This window comes from Myxocyprinus asiaticus, chromosome 13 (assembly GCF_019703515.2).
Source record: "Myxocyprinus asiaticus isolate MX2 ecotype Aquarium Trade chromosome 13, UBuf_Myxa_2, whole genome shotgun sequence".
Taxonomy (NCBI): Eukaryota; Metazoa; Chordata; class Actinopteri; order Cypriniformes; family Catostomidae; genus Myxocyprinus; species Myxocyprinus asiaticus.
The window spans coordinates 38159191-38182285 of record NC_059356.1 but is presented as its reverse complement, the minus strand read 5'-3'; the positions used below and the strand labels follow the sequence as shown (position 1 = coordinate 38182285).

Below are 23095 nucleotides of genomic sequence, written 5' to 3'. Positions count from 1 at the left end.
ATAATTTGGAACAGTTTGGGGTGCATCCCTATCCATAGTCTTGTTTTTACTTATCATAAACAAAATAAATATTTTTATTACATATTTAGTCTGCAAATGACTAAGCATTTGTCCTTGGATGTGGGGCTGTGGCCAATCACTAGGTGGCACAAGGTCACATCAATCAGCAATTTTGAAAATTCCATTGAATGCCTTACCGTCAGTAGAATATATTATTAGGGGGATATTGCAATTCATTGACATTTAATTGACGTTCTCCACAGTGTAATCTACGTATGATTCTACTTTACTACCTCTTCATAAACACTCAGTAACTACTGAGTGCTTTACGGGCATGCGGTCGGCCGCGCGCCTCAGTATCCTCGAGACTGCGCATCAAGCTTGAAAGCATAATGCGCGCTCTCGTGTTCCCTCGGATGTGTGTTTACTCGGTCTCCTCTCTCCACCCCTGAAATGAGAGAAGTACGGAGTGGAAGGGACATCGTTTTAGAAGAAACCCTGCAAGAACGGACAGCCTAAAATATCGAGTGAGGCGAAGGCAGCGCGCGAAGAGTTAAGGTGTAGGTCCAGCGGCGCGAGGATAAATTGATTCTACATCAAGGTCAATTATATCTGCACTATAAAAAAATAAAGAAACTCTTGAGGATGGAGCAGGCATACGGGGCTGGCAAGGCTGGCGGCACCTTCGATCCAATCACGTTCTTTCAGCAACCGCAGACTATTCTTCGAATAGTGTCATGGGTGAGAGTGATTCTACTAATTGCATAATTTAAGTGCGAGCGTCATGTGATGACGCGTGAAAGGCTCGTAAGTCTTTGCCGCCTGAATGCACAAAATCTTTCGTGCTAATCTCTGTGCTGTGTATTTGTTTGGTTTTATTTTTTCAGTTAAATAGATATCTATGTATTTACGCGGTAATAAAAAAATTTTTTTAAAAAAAAAAGCCAGTCTTAATGTAACGCAGCGTCCATGTCATCACTCTCGTCTTACAAATATGAGACTATAGCCAATGTGGATTTATTATGTAGTTATAAACCACAGGAACGTTGATTCGGAGCAATGTCTTGTCGAATTGCTTTAATTATTATGTGCTCTTTGGTCACCCTTCGAAAACGTATGCTAGTTTCTTGGTTTTATTTGATAAAAAAAAAAAAAAGCATGTAGGGTAGTTGCATGCCGTATATTTGCCACTCTGACCCGTGTTCATGGCTCTAGCTTTACGTAAAACTAATTTGTGATATGCCACCTCACCTGCTTAAATTTACTCCATTTGTACAGTGAACTTGAAGCCCGTGTTCAGGATGAATGTCCCGCATCAAACGCCATCGCTTACTATTGAACTGCTGCGGCTGTCAACAGGCCATTGATTGTAGAGAATAACGCAGACAAGTAGAGGTTTGGATAGCAACTGAAAAAGGCTGTGGTTTCACGTGATAAAAAGCTCCAACAAGCCTTCTATTGATAAAGGAAAAGCAGATTATCTTTATTATTATTATTTTATCTACTTTTACAATCATGTCTATGAAACTAAATAGTATTTTAAAATACTTTTGCATGTTTTTAATTGCATGCTTAATTGGGTTGCTCCTGCTTTATTTAATATTTGGCTTATGCAAGAGTGAGTGTACAGTATGTGCATTATTTGCTGATAGTAACATTTTATGGAGGGACACATGGTGGGCGGAGAGATTATAGGAGGGTGGCCGGCCAGCCGACGTGGGGGAGGGGTTGGGGGAGGGGTTGGGCAGGTGTCTGTTGCAGGAGATTAAACCATAACTGTGAAGTAGGTAGCATCATTCAAGTAATGCATGATTTGATTTATTTCCTTTTTAAATAATTGCAATTATTTACATGTCAGAATTTATTTTATTTACCGGTTGAGTTTGCATTAATGCGAACTCGGCATGCCGCATGGTAAATTGTTTGTCCTCCGAGTTACAATTAAAGGGATGGTTCACCCAAAAATGAAAATTCTCTCATCATTTACTCACCCTCATGCCATACCAGATGTGTATGACAATTTTTTTTTTTTTTTTGAAGAATTATCTCAGCTCTGAATGACTGTGCAATGCAAGTGAATGGTGTCCAGAGCTCTGACGCTCCAAAAAGCACATAAAGGCAGCATAAAAGTAACCCATAAAACTCCAGTGTTTAAATCCATGTCTTCAGAAGTGATACGATAGGTGTGTGTGTGAGAAAAGTCCTTTTTTACTATAAATCTCCACTTTCACATTCTTTGTGTGTGTCCATTCGCATTCTTCGTGCATATCGCTGCCTACTGGTTGGGGCTGGTCAAAGATGGAGATTTGTAGTAAAAAAGGACTTAAATATTTATCTGTTTCTCACCCACACCTATCATATCACTTCTAAAGAAATGGATTTAACCACTGGCATTGTGTGGATTACTTTTATGCTGCCTTTTTGTCATTTTTGGACTTTCTGAGTTCTGGTCACCATTCACTTGCATTGGATGGACCTACATAGATGCGATATTCTTCTAAAAATCTTAATTTGTGTTCTGCAGAAGAAAGAAAGTCTTACACATCTGGGATGGTATGAGGGTGAGTAAACGATGAGAGAATTTTCATTTTTGGTTGAACTATTTCTTTAAGTCACAGTTATGTTCTGCGCTGGAGGCTATCACATTTATCTTTAAAACTGTTCAATAGACAACATAGTGTAAAAGATGTGTTGCATTCTCACAATGATACTGTGTACCTTGATGAAACCATTCTGGCTGTGGTACTTGGGTCATATATTACTGCTTGGTGTGACTGTTTTAGATTAGTTTATGGATCCTGGATGATGGTAGTTGGATGCTGAGTTACTACAGTTGCATATTTTTCTTCTGGTTAGTTTCTTTGAGATGTTTTAAAATAAAACATGGCTGTAAGTACTGTAGTATAGCTTTACTAGTGCATTCCTACTGTAAATAAAATAAGAAATGGTGTGTTCTTTTGTTAAGAGGCAACCAATTGTTGATTTGTCATCATGTTAGTGTACGTGTATATGCAATCTGCTGTACTGAACCTTAAGGACAAATCTGAGGCATGTTCATCTGATTTATGCTCTTATTGGCTGAATGAGAGCTACTGCGTTGGCATGACAACTATCTAAGGTCTTAGGCTGGATTGTACAGTATCAAGTTCACTATGAGGAAAAAGAATATGGATAAATGGTAAAGGTGTATATAAGACCATCTATTGTAGAGCTGTCTCTTTAGTATTCCCGATAGCATTTCAACCTTTTTTGTTTCATCTTGTTATATATGACAGTATCTCTTTCCTATTTGATGCCTCCATTTCTACATGAACTGCAACATTTGCACGCAGTGAACTTCTTTGTCATGATTCAGAGAAAAGCATCTTGTGACTACCATGAAGACTACCATAGTTGATTCAGGCTTGGACTCCATCCTTATTGCTCATTTGTAAAAAAGGGTGTCTCTTTGTTTAACGCCATTGGTTGAGCCATTGTTGCAGTGTCGGGCTGGTCAGGATGCTTATACAAAGAACAATGTTTTGATAGCGGCACAGAGCCACAGTGTTTATACCTTTTGGGAAAATCAACTTACGAATGGCTTTCTTCTTGTTGTCTCCGCATATTAAAGGAATAGTTCACCCAAAAATCATTATCATTTACTCACCGTTATGCCATCCCAGATGTGTTTGACTTTCTTGCTTCTGCTGAACGCAAACAAAGATATTTAGAAGAGTATCTCAGTTCGGTAGGTCCTTACAATGCAAGTGAATGGGTACCAAAATTTTGAAGCTCTGAAAAGCACAAATAGGCAGTATAAAAGTAATCCATAAGACAATGGTTAAATCTATGTCTTCAGAAGTGATATGACGTGTGGGTGAGAAACCAATCAATATTTAAGTCCTTTTTTACTATAAATTATCCTCCCTGCCCAGCAGGTGGCGATATGAAGAATGTGAATCGTTAAAAACAAAAGAAGAACAATGTGAAAGTGAAAGTGGAGATTTAAAGTAAAAAAGGACTTAAATATTTATCTGTTTCTCACCCACACCTATCATATTACTCCTGAAAACATGGATTTAACCACTGGAGTCTTATGGATTACTTTTATGCTGCCTTTATATGCTTTTTAGAGCTTCAAGGTTCTGGACACTATTCACTTGCATTGTGAGGACCAACAGAGCTGAGATATTCTTCTAAAAATCTTTGTGTTCAGCAGAAGAACGTCATACAAAGAAGAAAGTCATCCATAGGGATGGCATGAGGATGAGTAAATGATGAGAGACTTTTTAACTTTTGAGTGAACTACCCCTTTAAGCTGGGATGGGAGAAATTATTTTAGCATCGAAAAAGTTGCACACTTCAGCATCTTTGATCCCTTAGGTGGACTGATATTAGCAGATGTGTCCCTTAATTCACAAATATTTCCCAGGCAGAGTTCAAATCATAGGCATTAAAAATAAAACTCTAGGCAAGAATGAGCAGATCATTCATGTATTTCCCCAAGCTTTTGGACTGTATTCAACCAGCACCTAACTGCAGTCTGTTTCTGTGAAGCACAAAATTACATCAACCACATTATTTTGCTGCTTGTCTGTTGCAATAACTACTTTCAGAAAGAGATGTATTGCCAACTCTCTGCCTGCCATATCCTGTTCAGTGTGCATATGATGCTTTAAATATAGCACAATCATTTTCCTGTAGTCTGTTATGGGAATAATGGCACAGTGGAATACTGCTGCAGGGAGACATACTCTCCATCTCTCTCCATATGTTCACCTTTTTTTCCTGCACAGTCATTACGTCAAGGAGAAAATGTAGTTTGCAGAGCATCTTTATCCCTTTAACAAAGTTAATACGAATAGATACTACAGTTTGTGATTCATCTGTTTCCTTGCAGGATTTTCCTTGTCTGATTGTAATATTCTGGCAATGGATCTCTGTGTACTCATCCATTAAGTCTCAGTTCTGCTGCTCACATTCGATCCTGTATTCTAAATATGCTCTCGGGTCAGAACGAATTGAGTGCAGTTTTTGCTACTGATGTTTAAATTGGATGCTTTTGCAACATGTTAGAGCTTTAGTCTCGACTCGCAAGACAGGGACGTATCTCGAAGTGTAATTTTATACGTCAGCAAAATCATCGCAAATATATTTGGAAAATTTTTAATACAACATTTTAATATATGAAAATGCCACACTGAGACAACAGTAAAACATTTTTATAGATGATGCAAGTGAATTGTTGAATCAGAGTTTGGAATTGATTAATTGAAAGGACAGTTTGAAATGATTCACCAAAACGAATCGAACGGCATTTTTGCACTGACGTTATAGGTGGTTTTCACACTGAGCACGTTTGCTGCTGTCCGAATCTGAGCGCGATTGTTCCGGTGCCCCCAAAGCGCTGGTTTGGTTTCAGACTCTTTCTCTAGAAACTTGTCAGTCAATCATTGTTTTGAGGAATGAAGGCTATGCAATGCTTGAAATTGCTGAAAACTGAAGATTTCATACAAAGGTGTACACTACAGTCTTCAAAGACAAAGGACAACTGGCTCTAACAAGGACAAAAAGAGATATGGAAGGCCCAGATGTACAACTAAACAAGAGGATAAGTACATCAGAGTCTCTAGTTTGAGAAAAAGACGCCTCAGATGTCCTCAGCTGACAGCTTCATTGAATTCTACACGTTCAACACCAGTTTCATCTACAACAGTAAAGAGAAGACTCAGGGGTGCAGGCCTTATGGGAAGAATTGCAAAGAAAAAGCCACTTTTGGAACAGACAGCAGATAATTGGAAAAGAGTGTTATGGATCTTAAGCCCATTGAGCTTTTGTGGGATCAGCTAGACTGTAAGGTGCGTGGGAAGTGCCTGACAAGACAGCCACATCTATGACAAGTGCTACAGGAAGCGTGGGGTCAAATATCACCTGAGTATCTGGACAAACTGACAGCTAGAATGCCAAGGATCTGCAAAGCTGTCATTGCTGCACGTGGAGGATTTTTTGATGGGAACTCTTTGAAGTAGTTAAAGAAGTTCTGAACATTTTTTTTCAAATTGTAATAGTAATTTTTCACGTTACTAATATCCTGACTATATTGTATATGACTGACACATTGTGATCAGTTGAATGCCACTTTGGTGAATAAAAGTACCAATTTCTTTCCATAAGAGCAAAATCTGTACATTATACCAAACATTTGGCCACCAGTGTATGTTCTGAATATTTTTAATACATCATTGTAATGTATGAAAATGCTACATTAAGACTGTAGTGAACATTTTTGAGTGATGATGCAAGTAAGTCATAAATCAGAGTTTATTCATTGAATTGATTCACTGAAAGGATGTTTGTACTGATTCATGGAAACAAAGTAAATGCTGTTTTTGCCACGTTTTGCCACAAAGAAGCTTTTTCAACATCTTAAAGCTTTTCATAATACTCACAAGACAAGGAGGTATCTCAAAACATCTTTTCATATGTCAGCAAAATCATCACAAATATATTCTGAATATTCAATGTAATTGAGCATCAAATGCACATTTTATCTGTGATCTGTGAAAAATAGGGCTATTTAAGTGCTTATCTGGTGGAATATCATCTTGAGAAAAAAAAAAAACCTCCCTCAAAGGGCTATGCAGTTATTTTTGGCAGAATGGAATAGTTTGCTGCAATCTTCCAAACTTTGTGGCTGAGACTTTTTGTTGCTTTCTTGTATAGCATGCTCATTTGGAGCAAATGGTATTTAACAAGTGTACCAGAATAGCAACCAGTGCGGTTTAATTGAATTCTCCTGTTTATACCAAAGCAGAACTAATTCTCTACATATGGTTGATGTTTAGAGCTCCAGCCACTGATGCTGGATGCAAAATTTCTGAATATTATTTATCAATGGTCAGATCAGGTTGACTGTCTGGGAAAGCATTACTTTTTTCCATACAATAGAGGTTGTCTTCATTTTTTAGTCTTATGACTCTCTCTCTCTCTCTCTCTCTCTCTCGTAATCTCTCTTTCCTCACACAATGAACACAAGGGTCAGGGAGATTAAAAGCGAGGGATTGGAGGGGGAGGGGAGAGAGAGATGGAAAGCTTGACAGGCATGTAAAAGACCGGGAAGAAAGAGAAGTAAAAATGATGGGTCAAGAAGAAGAGTTTTTCATTGAACAAAAAAAAATCTCACTCCATGTGAATTGTCAGACTCATGGTCAACGTCACTAAGTTATCCACATATACAATGTGTAGCCCATAAAAACATGATATGCTTAAAGGGATAGAAATGAAAATACAATTCTATCAATTTACACTCATGTTATGTCATGTAAACCCATATGTCTTTCTTCCGTTAAACACAAAAGGAGATCTTTTTTCCAGACAATAGAAGTGAATGGTGACTAAGGCTGTCAGTCCCTAACATTCAGCCTAAAATTTCCTTTTGTGTTCGGCTGTAGAAAGGGGATTTGAAATGATACAAGGGTGAGTAAATAATGTCAGAATTTACATTTTTTAATGAACTGAAACTTTAATGTCAGCAACTGAATTTTAGTGAATTAGAGCACTACTGGAGATAAGGTAAATCTTTAGATTAGGTTAATATTTAAGTATACACTTGATTGAATAACCTTTCATTGTCTCGCCCACTATCTTACATTACACAACCAGCTACAGCAACACCACTGTGTGTTGTATAAAGAGTTCTATTGAATAGCAGCATGACAGCTCTGTTCCACTGTATTCCTCTTCCTTTCAAGGTGTTGATTGATTTATTGGTGGGCGAGCCATTGTTGCCTGCTCTGAAATGGTACACACAAAATCTAGCCCCAGCTGATATGTCTTGCTGACTGAAGAACTGTAAATTACAGTGAGGACCAATGAAAGGCAATCAAATTTGACACACTGACCTTGTGGGATGTGCTAAACTGCAAAATGTGACATACATATCAAATTTGTCAGTTTATTTCTTAATTTATAGAGACTAGAAAGCTTAAACTTGAACGTCAAATAAAACCTTTAAAAACAAGGAACAAAAGAGCTTTTTTACATATTTTTTGCCAAAAAAAAGCAAAAAAATAAAAAAAATAAATGGTTTTGTACATTTTCTCAAACAAAGAGAAATGCTTATTTACTCACTCACATATATACCTAAAAAAAAAAAAAATTAATCCAGGAAGGTTGAAATATGGAGCACATAAAGCTGTGCCCCTGATGATCACAAGATCAGGATTTTGTGTGCTGAATACTCAAACCAGCGCGTCTGGCACCAACAATCATTCATGCGATTATCTAATCAGCCAATCATGTGGCAGCAGTGCAGTGCATAAAATAATTCAGATACGTGTCAGGAGCTTCAGTTAATGTTCACATCAACCATCAGAATGGGGAAAAAAATGTGACTTCAGTGTGTTCGACCGTGGCATGATTGTTGGTGCCAGATGGGCTGGTCTGAGTATTTTTGTAACTGCTGATCTCCTGGGATTTTCACACACAATAGTTTCTAGTATTTACTCCAAATGGTGCCAAAAAGCATCCAGTGAGTGGCAGTTCTGTGGATGGAAATGCCTTGTTGATGAGAGCGGTCAACAGAGAATGGCCAGACTGGTTCAAACTGACAAAATCTATAGTAACTTTTTTTTTAATTTCTAAAAATCAAACAAATTAAGAACTGACCACTAGGGCTTCACGGTTAGGATGGAAAATGTGATATGCAGTAAACTTGGATAATGTGACAGCGATATGCGATAAACCTAAGATTGATGGGTCAAAATCAAATGTTATATTTTTCAAGAAGATTTACCTTGAGAAAATGATATCCAAGGGACAAGAAGTGACATTATGTAAAATGTATTATCCAGCAATAATTGCCGCATGTCCAAGAGGCTGCAGTACCCAAAAATTCAACAAAAGAGCAGTTTTCTTGTTTCCTGGGTCACATGTTTGGTGTGCATGGCCGTCGTCATGACCACCGTCCCATCTTTGCAAGTATGGCGCCCCAGCGGCACGGGATTGGGTCCGGTGGACTACAGGGACAAGACTCCTCCTCCCCCCTCCTCGGCCAATCTTATGGTGGGTGGCAGGAGCCAGGTAAGTGCTTCGATGTCCATGGACTCAGCACGGCCACGGGGCTCGAATCCCCTCGACATGCCACCTCGAGCTCCACCCTGCCGCGAGGCCCCACCCGCCGGTACATACGACGTGATCATTCCCTTGGTCCCCCTTTCCCGGAGTTTGGACGTGTGGCTCGTGCTTTCCAACCCGTCGCGTGGTTGACCCGGACCATCCGACTCGGCTACGCAATTCAGTTAGCCAGGTGCCCGCCCAGGTTCAGCGGTGTTCACCTCGGTGAAGGGCGAGAACGCCGCTACCTTGCGTGCGGAGATCGCTACTCTTCTGCACAAGGGCGCAATAGAGCCTGTCCCTCCAGCCGAGATGAAGAAAGGGTTCTACAGCCCTTACTTCGTACTGAAGAAAGGCGGTGGGTTGCGACCAATCCTGGACCTGCGAGTACTGAACCGGGCTTTGCACAGACTCCCGTTCAAGATGCTGACGCAAAAACGCATTCTAGTGAGCGTCCGGCATCGAGATTGGTTCGCGGCGGTAGACCAGAAGGACGCGTACTTTCACGTCTCAGTCTTATCTCAACACAGACCCTTCCTGCGGTTTGCCTTCGAAGGCCAGGCGTACCAGTACAAGGTCCTCCCCTTCAGCCTGTCCCTGTACCCTCGCGTCTTAATGGAGGACGCAGAGGCTGCCCTTGCCCCGCTAAGGGAAGTGGGCATCCGCATCATCAACTATCTCGATGACTGGCTAATCCTAGCTCACTCTCGAGAGTTGCTGTGCACACACAGGGACCTCGTGCTCTGACACCTCAGCCGACAGGGCTTCGGGTCAACTGGGAAAAGAGCAAGCTCTCCCCAATTCAGAGCATCTCTTTTCTCGGTCTGGAGTTGGACTCAGTCTCAATGACAGCAAGCCTCACGAACGAGTATGCACAGTCAGTGCTGAACTGTCTGAAGGTGCTCAGACAGAGAGCAGCGGTTCCACTGAAACTTTCAGAGGCTCCTGTGGCATATGGCATCCTCAGCAGCGGCCACACCGCTTGGGTTGATGCATATGAGACCGCTTCAGCACTAGCTTCAGACTGGTGCCACGGGACACATTGCGTGGCCATCACGCCGATCTGTCGCCTCCTCTTCAGCCCTTGGACTGACTTTGCATTTCTACGGGCAGGGGTTCCCCTAGAACAGGTTTCCAGGTGTGTCGTGGTTACAACAGATGCCTCCAAGATGGGCTGGGGCACCGTATGCAATGGGCACACAGCTGCCGGCTCCTGGACTGGCCCACGGCTCGTTGGCACATCAACTGCCTAGAGTTGTTGGCAGTACTGCTCGCCCTGCAGAGGTTTCGGCCATTGATCCAGGGCAAGCACGTGTTGGTCTGGATGGACAACACAGCGTCGGTAGTGTACATCAACCACCAAGGCGGTCTACACGCCCATTGCATGTCACAACTCGCCCACCGTCTCCTCCTCTGGAGTCAGCAGTGCCTCAATTCGCTACGAGCCACTCACATCCCGGGCGACCTCAACACCGCAGCGGATGTGCTGTCATGTCAGGTAACCCTCAGGGGAGAGTGGAGACTCCACCCTCAGGTGGTCCAGCTGATTTGGAGTCGATTCGGTCGAGCACAGGTAGACCTGTTTGCTTCCCGGGAATCCTCCCACTTCCCGCTTTGGTACGCCCTGACCGAGGCACCCCTCGGTATAGATGTGCTGGCACACAGCTTGCCCCCTGGACTATGCAAATATGCAGACCCTGTGCAAGGTCAGGGAGGACGAGGAGCAGGTCATCCTAGTAGCACTCTACTGGCCCACCCAGACGTGGTTCTCGGATCTCACGCTCCTTGCGACAGCCCCGCCCCCAGCAAATCCCGAGGAAGGACCTTCTTTCTCAGGGACGGGGCACCATCTGGCACCTGCGACCAGACCTCTGGAATCTCCACGTCTGGCCCCTGGACGGGAAGACTTAAATGGCCTACCACCCATCGGTGGTAGACACGATCACTCAGGCTAGGGCTCCCTCTACGAGGCGCCTGTATGCCTTGAAGTGGCGTCTGTTCGCTAAGTGGTGTTCTTCCCAACGCGAAGACCCCCAGAGATGCGCAGTCGGATCAGTGCTTTCCTTCCTGCAGGAGAGGCTGGAGGGACAGCTGTCCCCCTCCACCCTGAAGGTGTATGTAGCCGTTATTTCAGCACATCACGATGCAGTAGATGGTAAGTATTTGGGGAAGCATGACTTGATCATCAGGTTCCTGAGAGGCACTAGGAGGTTGAATCCCTCCAGACTGTGCCTCGTCCCCTCATGGGACCTCTCCGTAGTCCTTCGGGGTTTACAGGGAGCTCCCTTTGAGCCCTTGGAGTCGGCTGAGCTTAAGGCACTTTCTTTGAAGACTGCCCTCCTGACTGCGCTCACTTCCATCAAAAGGGTAGAGGAACTGCAGGCGTTCACTGTCAGCGAATCGTGCCTGGAGTTCGATCTGGGTTACTCTCACGTGATCCTGAGACCCCGACCGGGCTATGTGCCCAAGGTTCCCACGACTCCTTTTAGGTATCAGGTGATGAACCTGCAAGTGCTACCCCAGGAGGAGGAAGACCCAGCCTTGGTGTTGCTGTGTCCGGTGCGAGCTTTACGCATCTATTTGGATCGCACGTAGAGCCTTAGAAGCTCCGAGCAGCTCTTTGTTTGCTTTGGTGGACAGCGAAAAGGAAGCACAGTCTCCAAACAGAGGATCGCCCACTGGGTCTTCGACGCCATCACGATAGCATATCAGGCTCAAGGAGGTGCCACCCCCTGCGGAGTTACGAGCCCACTCCACCAGGAGTGTGGCGGCCTCCTGGGCCCTGGACAGTGGCGCCTCTTTGGCAGACATCTGCAGAGCAGAGGGCTGGGCAACACCCAATACCTTTGCGAGGTTCTACAATCTCCAGGTTGAGCCCTGTGTATTGGCAGGCACGAGCAGGTAAGTTCCGGGACAACTGGCCGGGTGTACCGCTTGCGCATAGTGCCTTTCCCCTCCCTTGAGGTGAAGACGTGCACTCTTGACTCCCAGTCGTGTTCACAGACTGTGATCCCTGGATGACTTTCCTCCTTAGCCCTCTGGCAGCTGAGTTTGAGGAGAAACTCGCTGACTGGCCCAGTACGTGCTCTAATGAGCCCCTGTACTGAGGTAGGTGCTCCACATGTGCTGGTTCCCCGAAGGCGACCCCATGTGATATCTTCTGCAAAATTGTTTCCCTGATGGCAAACTGCATCTTCCTTGGGCAGACGCCCCTCTGCCCCCGGTTGCCATGCTCTGTAGAAACTCCTCCCTCTTTGGGTACCATGGGACCTCTCCACATGACATACTTCTGACAAGACTCGGTAAGACCATGTGACATATTCCACTCAAAATTCCCCCCCACCCCTTTTGGGCGGGGTGTGGTCTCCGTGGTGTCTTCCCTTTGGGAGGGACACCCCCCGACACAGACACTTTTGGCTCCCAGTCAGATTCCACTCTTTTTGGGGAGAAAAGAGAGGAAAAAGAGGCCTCGGCTGGGCTTGCCTATCCCTATATTTGGGCAGTCGACTTGTTCCTGATGGACCGTTCGATGCTCATAAGAGCATTGGGGGAGGGTACGTGACGACCTGGTGCGCTGGCTACGAGGCACACAGCAGTCTGCCCGTCACACACCGCTAGTTAATGCAACACAGTTCAGCTAGTTGTGGCGTTTTGTAGAGGGACCCCTGATGTCACTACATCAACACAACGTTGGGTGAGTGACAGATAGGGAACATCCTGGTTACTTTTGTAACCTTCGTTCCCTGATGGAGGGGACGAGACGTTGTGTCCCTCTTGCCACAATGCTGAGCTACCCGCTGAAATGGCCGGGACCTGGTCTCAGCTCCTCAGCACAAAACCTGAATGAGTGGTTGCATACCAGCTCCTTTTATACCCGTATGTCCGGGGGAGTGGCATGCAAATTCCACTCGCCACTTCTCATTGGCCTTTTTTAAAAAAATCAGAGGTGTTTGGGGCTCCCAAGGGTGACCCCTAGTGTCACTACATCGACACAATGTCTCATTCCCTCCATCAGGGAACGGAGGTTGCGAAAGTAACCAGGATGTTTTCTCTAATGCAGTTGGCCACTCCTGGTAATAAACATGCCTGGACGGAATTTGCAGAAATGTTGTATTTTCTGTGCTGATTTCGGGATCTGCAGAATGGACTTTAAAGTGGTAAATGGAGTCAAATTCAGCAAAAGATTTAATTTAAAATAATAAAACATTGAAGCGCCTTTGGTTGTGTAGAACTTTGCTAAGGACGAGCATTCCAATTCCGAAAATCCAATTCCGTGTTCTGTAGGCACAGATTTCATCTGGGCCTGGTAATAAGTTATAATTCATAGTTGGCTTCATAGTGTAAGGGGCCGTTCAGACCAAACCAGTTCCTGCACTAAAAACAAAAGCTACAGTAGACACAACGAATAGAACAGAACTCAAGTGTCTTGTGATGCATTTAAAAAACGTGGCATTCCTGACGGCTGAAAAACTGGCACAAATGAAGACATGGCACAACTGTCAAAGACATCAGTCTAGCTCATGTATACATAGAAAAACAAAAACAGATGAAAGATTGCATTTACTGTGACTTAGAACTGTACTTAGTCAACAGTTCATTTGATGACATCAGCATCAGATTTCCTCCTATCCTGTTCAATTTTGCTTGATTAGGTCAAGATAAAGGTTTGAATGAGGCATTGAAAGTTACGCTCACAGACTGAGTGTTTATTTGATTTGAGGTTGACCACCCCTTTGTGATAAGCATTAGTTAAAGGTTAAAGTTGATTCTTAGGGTAAATTATGGGATTGTAACTGACAATTTGGGAGCACATGGAACAGTCTGGCTGCTGATAGCCAAAACCACTTGGGAACTAAATTGCATTAGTGGAGTAATGAAGAGTTTGTTTTAAAAAAAAAAAACCTGTGCTCTCTCTCTCATTACACACACAGACACTCGGACACATTGTACAGATGCAGAGGCCAGCTGTTAAAACCTTGGCCAAGACTTGCCTCCATCCTCTCTTAGAATAGTTGCAAGATGGCTATTTCTCTGGAACCAAAAAGAGAACATGGGCTCATTAGCATGCACAAACAGGCACATGTTATAGAAGTGCTACAGCAGTCCAATCTTGTCTCCCATCAGAAAACAAACCCAGTTAGAAAGCAATAATTTGAGATTAAAACAGACCTACACAACCTAAATAAACAAAACATTGCAAATATTTTCAACCACAGATTGTGGTTGGCTGCAAGAAACAATTAACAGGAATTGTTGCAAAAAAAAAAAAAAAAAGCTTTTTTGATTATGCATACTGTTGTGCTGATTTCAGCTTCTCTAGTTTACAACCTTTTCAAAGTTAGTTTAATTGGCTCAATAGGGATTTTTCACACTGTTTCTAAAACCCTTGATTAAGGCCAATATTAACACTAGGTTATGAAGCTCTGCAAAAAACAAATTGCTGTTTCAAAGGATAAAATGACGTGGTGTTCGAATTTTACAGAGAGTTGTTTAGCATCAGCCAAATGTTCATAAACTAAACAATGCTTACCTTGTTAAATATTGATGCGCTTTTTACAGTTGCAGGAACTTTGAAGCCCTTGTTTAGTTTCAGCATCTAAGAAAAACATTTAAAACTGTCGAACATATTCAATAAATGGACTGGTGTACTTGTCCAATCAACGTCATTAATCTTGTAAATATGCAAATTAGAATGTCAACATTGTATGAATGTCGAACCCAGTGTTCACAGTTTGACTAACTACTCTGAACTGAAAAATCCTTATCTTCCTTCAATCTTCTCATGTCACTTTATCTCACTGTTTCCCTTCATGTAGGCCTACTAATTTATTTTTATTTTTCTTGATCCTCAGGTCTTCTCCATTGTGATCTTTGGATGCATTGCTAACGAGGGTTACGTGAATCGTCCAGAGGAGGTGGAGGAGTTCTGCATCTTTAACAGGAACCAGAATGCCTGTAACTATGGTGTGGGGATGGGTGCACTGGCCTTCCTCTGTTGTGCCGCATTTATGGCACTGGACGTCTACTTTCCTCAAATAACCAGTGTCAAAGATCGCAAGAAGGCTGTGTTGGCTGATATTGGTGTTTCAGGTAAGCAGCACTTTCACTGTGTACAGTAGGTTATAGTATATTAATTTAAAATATCCAAGAAGTTAGAAGTTACTGGTCAGAAGTTACTTATATATAAGTATTCTTAAATAACTTTCAATTCACACATAAAATGTTTGTAAACAAAATAATTTAATTCAGTTGGACGGGTAAAGTAAAGTGGCTGGGGTGTATGTCCCCCAGGAATACCCTATCTGTACTGTCATTTAAATGGAAAAAAGGTCAAAAATAAAATCTGCAAAAAATAAAAAAGTTAAAGAATTGTGATCAAATCCCAGACATAATACTCGCCCAATTTAAAACATTGAATATATATTTATGTATTAGGGCTGTTGATTTAACACATTAATTAAGTGCGATTAATTACATAAATTATGCGTTAATTAAATTAACACAATCATGCCCACTGACGCATACGTAAATTCTGTAATAAACGTACAGACTTTCCTATGATGCGAGCAATTCAAGTTTGAAGTATGTGTTTTTTTAAGAGCCACGTCAGTAAGTGGCAGCAGGCCTCAACAAACCTCACAAGCAGCATAGCCACAGAATGAGAACCGCTCACTGAGGAAGAACAACAGATGCGCAAAGTAGTTTGTTTGACTGTCATGTTATATCGATTAAAGCTTTAAAAAAAATATACAAAGTTAATATAAAAAAACACTCAGTAAAAAACAAATCTGGTAAAAAAAAAAAAGAAAAAAAAACAGATGCGCAAAACACAACAGAATACAGGAATCTTGAGACGTGATTTTCAAAGTTTCAACTGCTTTTAACTTGACACATCATCCTAAAAATGTGCCGTTTATGATGCTGTGTACCAGTGAGACGCTCCAAACACGTCTGTCTGAAGCACGCACATGTACATAGAGCAACAATTAAAAATAGCGCAGACGGAACGCAAGAACGCATGTGAGAACTGGACACATTGACAAATTCAATGCAAAACAGATTGCTGTCAACTATAGGCTTGTTCAATGATATGAGATTAAAACAAACAATATATTGAGTTCTTAAGTCACTTTTTGTATCTTCTATCAATGCTTTATTCATCTGCCACAATTATGTAATTTATTTCAAACTGAATTTCAATCCATATTATTTATTATAGGTCCTACATATTATAATTTTTTTATATTTTAATTATTATGCATTATTTATATTTCTTTATTTGGGGGCCTTTCTCAGCAAATGATGATGTATGCGATTAATTGCGATTAATTCGATTAATTAATCGACATATGTCATTAATTTGATAAAAAATTTAAATCGATTGACAACCCTATATATATATATATATATATATATATATATATATATATATATATATAATAATTTTTTTAATATATATTCTATTCTATTATTGTAGTAACATAATGCTTGCATCCTCCATGCTGGTTGTTTCTAAGGTCTTCTTTACTCAAATGTCCCCCTAGTTATAGCTGAATCTTTGCTATACTTCCACTACCACAACATTAACATGAGCTATACTGCCCTCTGTTGGTACAAAGTGACTGCTGTTTGACATACAGTAACTGCAATGTGAAGCTGGGTTTGTGGTGCCATAGTTCCCTCTTTGCCTGCAGATAGTGCTGACTGTTTTGATCAGATCTTAGTATCTTCTGTTCTTATAGCACTTTATTATAGGTATACTGTATTTGTAGATTATTTTATATTTTATGGTGAGTCGATTCCATGCTTTATAGATCTGAATTTCTGCACCTTTCCTCTGTTTCTTGCAGCATTCTGGTCTGTCATGTGGTTTGTGGGATTCTGTTTGCTGGCCAATCAGTGGCAGGTGGCCAAACCAGAGGATAACCCACTCAAAGAGGGCGGAGACGCTGCCAGAGCAGCCATCACCTTCTCCTTCTTCTCCATATTCACTTGGGTTTGTACTAAATTATCTGACTCTTTGATAATTTTTCACAAATTACACTCAAAACAAATGCTTTCTGCACATCACATTTATCTCAATTGTATCTGATTTGTAAGATTTAAAGTCTACTTTTTTTCTGACTTTGTTTGTAGGTGACATCTTTTTTCTTGACCTAATCACATGTATGTCTTCTGAATAAATGTCATGTGATGTGAAGATCAACCACTGTACATGAATTGAACCACTTCTGATCCACTTTACTGCTTCATTCACTAATCGTTTCTGTATTCTGCTCACCAGGGTATTTTCTTATTTACCATATTAGTCTATGCTTCTCTTTTTGCAGGTTTCCTTCTAACCTCTGTGTTTGATTACTAATTCCTGAAAGTGCTTCTCTTACAGAAATCACCCAGCTCCATCGACGAGATTAATCCAGTATTGTTGAAATGTTTTTCAGCATTGCCTGTTGTTCATTGTGTTGATCGCTGGCTGTGGCCAATTATTTTCTCTAGGCTTTTCTTACGCTGCTGGCACTGGAGCGGTTAAAGAGAGTCTCATTTGAAGAGGAATACAACAAACTGTTCACCCCTCAATCACCACCTCCATTTGTTTAGCCTTATATACACTTTAATTTACTGCGCTGTCGACATGAACTACAAGGATCCATTCCACAAACCCTGCAATCACATATATCAACTTAGATGCAATATGTTTTGTTTGGTTTGTTGTCACTGTGCCAAATCAAGCATTAAACCATCCAGTATCAGCTTTGAACAACCTTAAAGTATGTCATAAATATCTGCCTTTCCATTCCTGTGATTTGTAATTAATTTATGACAGCATGGTGGGTAGTGAGATGATCTAATTTTGACTTTTCATACAACATTTATCCTGCTTTGAAGGAAACTTAGAGCACTGCTTTGTCTCACAAACTATGTATATGATATGCAGTTTAATTTAGTTACTTTTTCAGTTGGTGGAGTTAGTGCGTTACAGTTGCACAATATAATTCATACAAGTTTTCAGACCCTATTTGAGAATTTAAACAGTGGACTTTGCAACTGAATGAGCAGTGTCAGACTCTAAACTCAGTACCTCTTTTATTACCTCAGTACTTTAACTAGAAAGAAAATCACTGCTAGCCTAGCAGTGCTAAGTATTGCAACAATGTTGTTTTTATTGCAGTTGCAGTTTTAATTTTCTAGGGGGCGCCAGTTGCACATGGAACAGACAGACTCTCTTGTCTTTTACTAGCATTGTGTTGTAACTTTAAGAATCTTTGTTAGTGTGACTACAGGATTTTGTGGCCTGATACATCTTCAGAATCTGCTATTTTTCCCTCATTTGCCTCCACTGTTGTCATGGCATTTCACAATCATACTTACCATTTGTTTACAGCTGAGCTGCTATCGTTGCTTACAATCTGATGCATATTTATATTATATGACAGATCTTTTGATGTACTAACAGAATTTATTTTGTTTGTTGATTAAAAAGTTTAAGTTTGACTTTCAGTTGCGGTTTGACATTTTGTCTGGAATTGTAGTTTTCTGCATGTGTAAACAAGTAGGTGAAAAGGTCACTCACAAGGCCACTACCTAAATAACTCTTGACTGTGTTGAGCTTAAAGTTGACTAACCAGCTTAATCTTTCAGCCTAATCAAACTAATGTCTCTTTTCTCTCAATCTTTCTCCCCTGTCTGTCCCACCCCGCTATCTTCATTAACTCCACCCCCTTTCAACTACACATCATTCCATAACTTGACTTTCTTTATTGATGCCTTTTCATTCATTTACAATTCACCACTGCTCTGAAAATCCCTACTCTCATGCTTCTCCTGTGTTCATAATCCTGTAATTCCATTACAATCCCTCCCACTCTGAAAATCCTCATTTTCCTAAAGGCTGGTCAAGCTTTCTTCGGATTCCAAAGGTACAAGCTAGGTGCAAGCTCCTCCCTCTTCTCACAGGACTATATTGATCCCAGCCAGGATCCTGCAGCGGCACCCCCTGCAGGCATGGAATACACTGAATACAACACTGACATGGAGGCTAATTATGATGGCTCTGGTGGATACCAGAACCAAGACTATTGAGGTCAGGTGTAAGGATGCACGCCACAGCCTAGCAAGCTAGGCTGGCGGGGTTAAATCGGGGAAACATTTGGGGTGAAAAAGACAAACTTAACATTGGTACTTTATTTTGGGGGCTCTGGGAGGATTTGGGCGACCAAAGCAGAGTGATGCGAATTTGTTGTGGTTTAGAGACAGAAAATAAGGGGATTGTTTGGTGCTAATACCCCTTGTGGAATTTGCTGTGAGACTGAAGGAAGAATTTGCTGTTAATCTGGTCACAAGACATGATCAATGATTCTTTCATTGGGTCTAAAGTGATTTGAAATTTTACAGTTTAGGGGCAAGGTCTTAAGAATCTAAATTGTGTGCCCCAAGAATTTTTGCCTTCAGTTTTGGGGTTATCATCTAGGGGGATAATCTAGATTATTGGTCAGTAGAAGTTTTATGTTCACCCTGACCAAACTTCACTAATTTATGAATCAATTTAGTACACTATGTAATATCTACATTTGTTAAAAGACATCTTTTACTAAATATATAGTAAATTATCTCTAACATAGTCAAAGAAATTGACTAGCTTAGCACTGGCAATACCTGTGACAAAACCTGACCAAGCTAAATTATTCTAAAGACCGTGGTGTCTTCTTGTTGGTAATGTGTACGTGCTTCAATAGAAGGTGACCTTAACCCTTTGACTTCTGACTGGAACAGATCTGTCTACTTTATTAATAGCTCTCTGCTGCGATTTTGTCACTCTCTAAAGATTCTGAAAGATACTTAGAATTAATGTCATGTAATACAGAAAGTGAAAGAAAAAAGTGAGTATACTGAAAGTGAAGTGTGATGAGAGGAATGAGTTGCAAGTTTTTAAAAACAATGTACAGTTGGAGTAAGTAGCAAATATGTGATAGCATTATTTAAGACCTGTTTCTTTAAAAGGTATTGCCCTGTTTACAGAAAGGCAACAGTCCACAAGGATGTGCAGTGGCCCCAAAAAGTATTTGGACACTAAAGCCACACTTAACATGTATGAATGTCATTGCATTAGATTGCAAAATATCAAACCAATATCATTTATTTTAATGCAAACTTAAAGTAAAACATTCCACAGAAATGCTTAGTTTTTTAGCTTTTACATTATAAAACAGTAGATATAGTGTATTGAAGCACTTTCAGGTTTACAAATTTGGTGGAGCATGTCAGTAGTAAATGTGATGAACTACACCTGTGGTTACTTAGCTAGAATGCCTGTGTAAACTTGATGGGAACTTCATAAAACCACCACCTTTTATCCACCTCAGTTTGGTTAAAAGCAATTGCCAAAATGGCTCAGGAAAGTTAGTTCTGAGAAAAGGTCTATCATCATTTGTTTGCAGATGCATCTTGGTTTGATTTTTTTCTTTTTCTGTGCAATGGAATTAATACATTTAAGTGTGGCTTATGTGTCCAAATACTTTTGAGGCTACATGTGATTATACATGTTTTCATATGATTACATTGACATTGTTGTTAATATCATTTAATCATGAATGTAATTATGTGTGGTGCACCACCGAAATTTATGAAACCTTGAACACATTTTCTTGGTAACACTTTACATTAACATTCCCTTTGATAAGGTTTTATAATGGGGTTTATTAATGACACAAGTCATTTACAAATGCATTATAAATCATTAATGTGCAGTTATAACAGCATGAATAAAAAGGGCAACTGTCATGCAATACTTGCCAAATAGTGAGCAAACATCAAAAACATAAAATGCCCTAATTCATGATTTATGTCACAATGTAGCAACAATAGACCATTATAGTGTGAATGGATGGAGGGATTGTGTCATTTCTCTACAGTCTCCTTTGTGTTTTTTAGTCATTACTGTAATGTCTTGACTCACTTGTGTTGTAACTTTCCTTGTCACATTAAGGTTAAAACAAAAGGTATTGAAAAAGTCACCTTTTTATGCATGTTGATATAACCACAAATAAATTATTTATAATGCATTTGTACATTAATTATTAGTCATTGTTTAACCCCGTTATAAAAGGAACCTAAATGTGAAGTGGTACCATTTTCTTAGTATGAGAGGGAATATGTGGCCAGTTTATTTAACCAACAGAGACAAGCACTTAGCTTCAAGGCAAATAAATTTACCAAATCAGACCTAAAGGACTTGCCCTATGTTTAAAAAATGTTTGTATGGGGGTAAAAAAGAAGCATGACAGTTTAAGAACCCTACTGAACACCCTTGTCTAGTAACTTCTAATCAAGAGTTTTCAAATTTGTGCTAATGACCATGGCAGCATGGGAATCCAGCCAGAACACTGCTCTAATATCCCCACACTGATGCCTCAATTGATGGGAATTTTTGCTATGAAGAACAGAGTAATAGACGTTTAGTTTCATTGCTAAATTACAGTGTCAAATCTTTGGGGCAAATGATCATTTCGTGATAATCTATTACTTGTGAAAATATTATTCATCATTATGTTTAACAAGGTCCTTTGCAGCACCCTTAAAATAGTGTTCCCTGGCCTTCTTTTTTAGCATTGTTTTGGGAAAATACAGTCAAATGTTACTTTTGATCACAGTTACTGTAATAACTCTTGCACTAGTAGAGCAGCAGGGTTATAGGTTACAGATAAACCCCACTGAGTGTTTTTGTTTGGAAAATCATCATATTGTGTATATGAATGTATAAAACCAGCATATTTATATTTAATGACAAACATGTAATATAATTACACAAAGATATTATTATAAGTAAACAAAAAATATCTTTATAAATTTATTACAAAATAATTGTTGAAAATGAAACATAGTAACATTAATATTAATTGTGTATTTTGCATTTAAAGATGGTAGAATCATATTTACCCTTTCTCTGTTTAGGAAGTGACATTATTTCTGAATCTGGAAATTTTATTTTCTCTAATCTCTGTTGATACTCTTTTAAAGGAAAGCTACAATACAATCAGCATATTATATTTGGTGTATCAGATGTGTTATTATATACTGTATATGTGCAGTTATGGAGCAGGATAGAAAATAGTGTATATTATTTTGATGTGGTGACTTGATTAATCACTAGGTTAAAATGGGTCAGTGTGTTGTGTCCCGTCTTGTATGTTGCTTGTCTGATAAGATGTCTGATATAAATGACAATAAAAGACAACTGACTGGTGGATATATCTGCCAAATTCTTGTTTATGTGCTTATAACTGGGTTTTTAAATACATTTTTATTTAGATATTTCTTTATATACACGCCAAAAAAAAAAAAATCATTTTATGATTTACGCATTTCAATTTAATAACAAAATTCCATCAAATTGAATTAAGTTACCTTGAATAAAATAAAAGGATAAATATTTTAAGTTTTATTTAATTTTTCTAAACATTACACAATTCAGTTTGATGGAATTTTGTTATGAAATTGAAATGCGTAAGTCTTAAAAGAGGCTATGTTTTTCAGTGTGCATATATAAATAAATGAAAATTGTTATCAGAGTAACACTTTACACAATAGTTCTAGTAGTTTTCGTTAACATTAGTTAATGCAAATTTCAAGTAAAAATGTGTTAAGTAGAAATTACATTAACAGTGTTTAATCATCTTGGTAAATGTTTCTTTCCAAGATTATGTCCAAGAAATGTTAAAGTATTGTTGATTTTTAGTGCATGTAACTATTGCACTAACTAATGTTAACATATCCAACTTTGTAACCTCTGATTATTTCAATTCTTACTCATTAATGATAAACTTGGGATTACTTTATTAAAAGACAGAACTTTTAATTAATGTGTTGATAGATTAAGTACATTAAAATAAGAGGCACATTGTGGGCATTTTATATAAAATTTTTTATATAAAATGTAAACATAAAATGACAATTTATGAATTGCATAATTATTGTTGGTGCTGTGGCACTGTTTGCAATTTGTTTG

At 39.8% G+C, this 23095-nt stretch overlaps 1 protein-coding gene across 3 annotated transcripts; it reads left to right on the top strand.

The window, feature by feature from the left end:
* Positions 1 to 231: 231 nt before the first annotated feature.
* On the top strand, positions 232 to 22334 carry LOC127450530 (synaptogyrin-1-like). 3 transcript variants are annotated; one of them, XM_051714751.1, is made up of 4 exons: positions 232 to 741; positions 14946 to 15183; positions 16944 to 17089; positions 17590 to 18585. In XM_051714751.1, the coding sequence occupies exons 1-4, from the start codon at positions 646 to 648 to the stop codon at positions 17689 to 17691; spliced, it is 582 nt and encodes a 193-aa protein (XP_051570711.1). In that variant the 5' UTR covers positions 232 to 645; the 3' UTR covers positions 17692 to 18585. The 3 variants fall into 3 exon arrangements, with proteins under 3 accessions (XP_051570711.1, XP_051570712.1, XP_051570710.1); XM_051714752.1 differs by having other exon boundaries at positions 240 to 741; positions 17230 to 18585; XM_051714750.1 differs by lacking the exon at positions 17590 to 18585 and adding an exon at positions 18982 to 22334 and having other exon boundaries at positions 258 to 741.
* Positions 22335 to 23095: the final 761 nt, after the last annotated feature.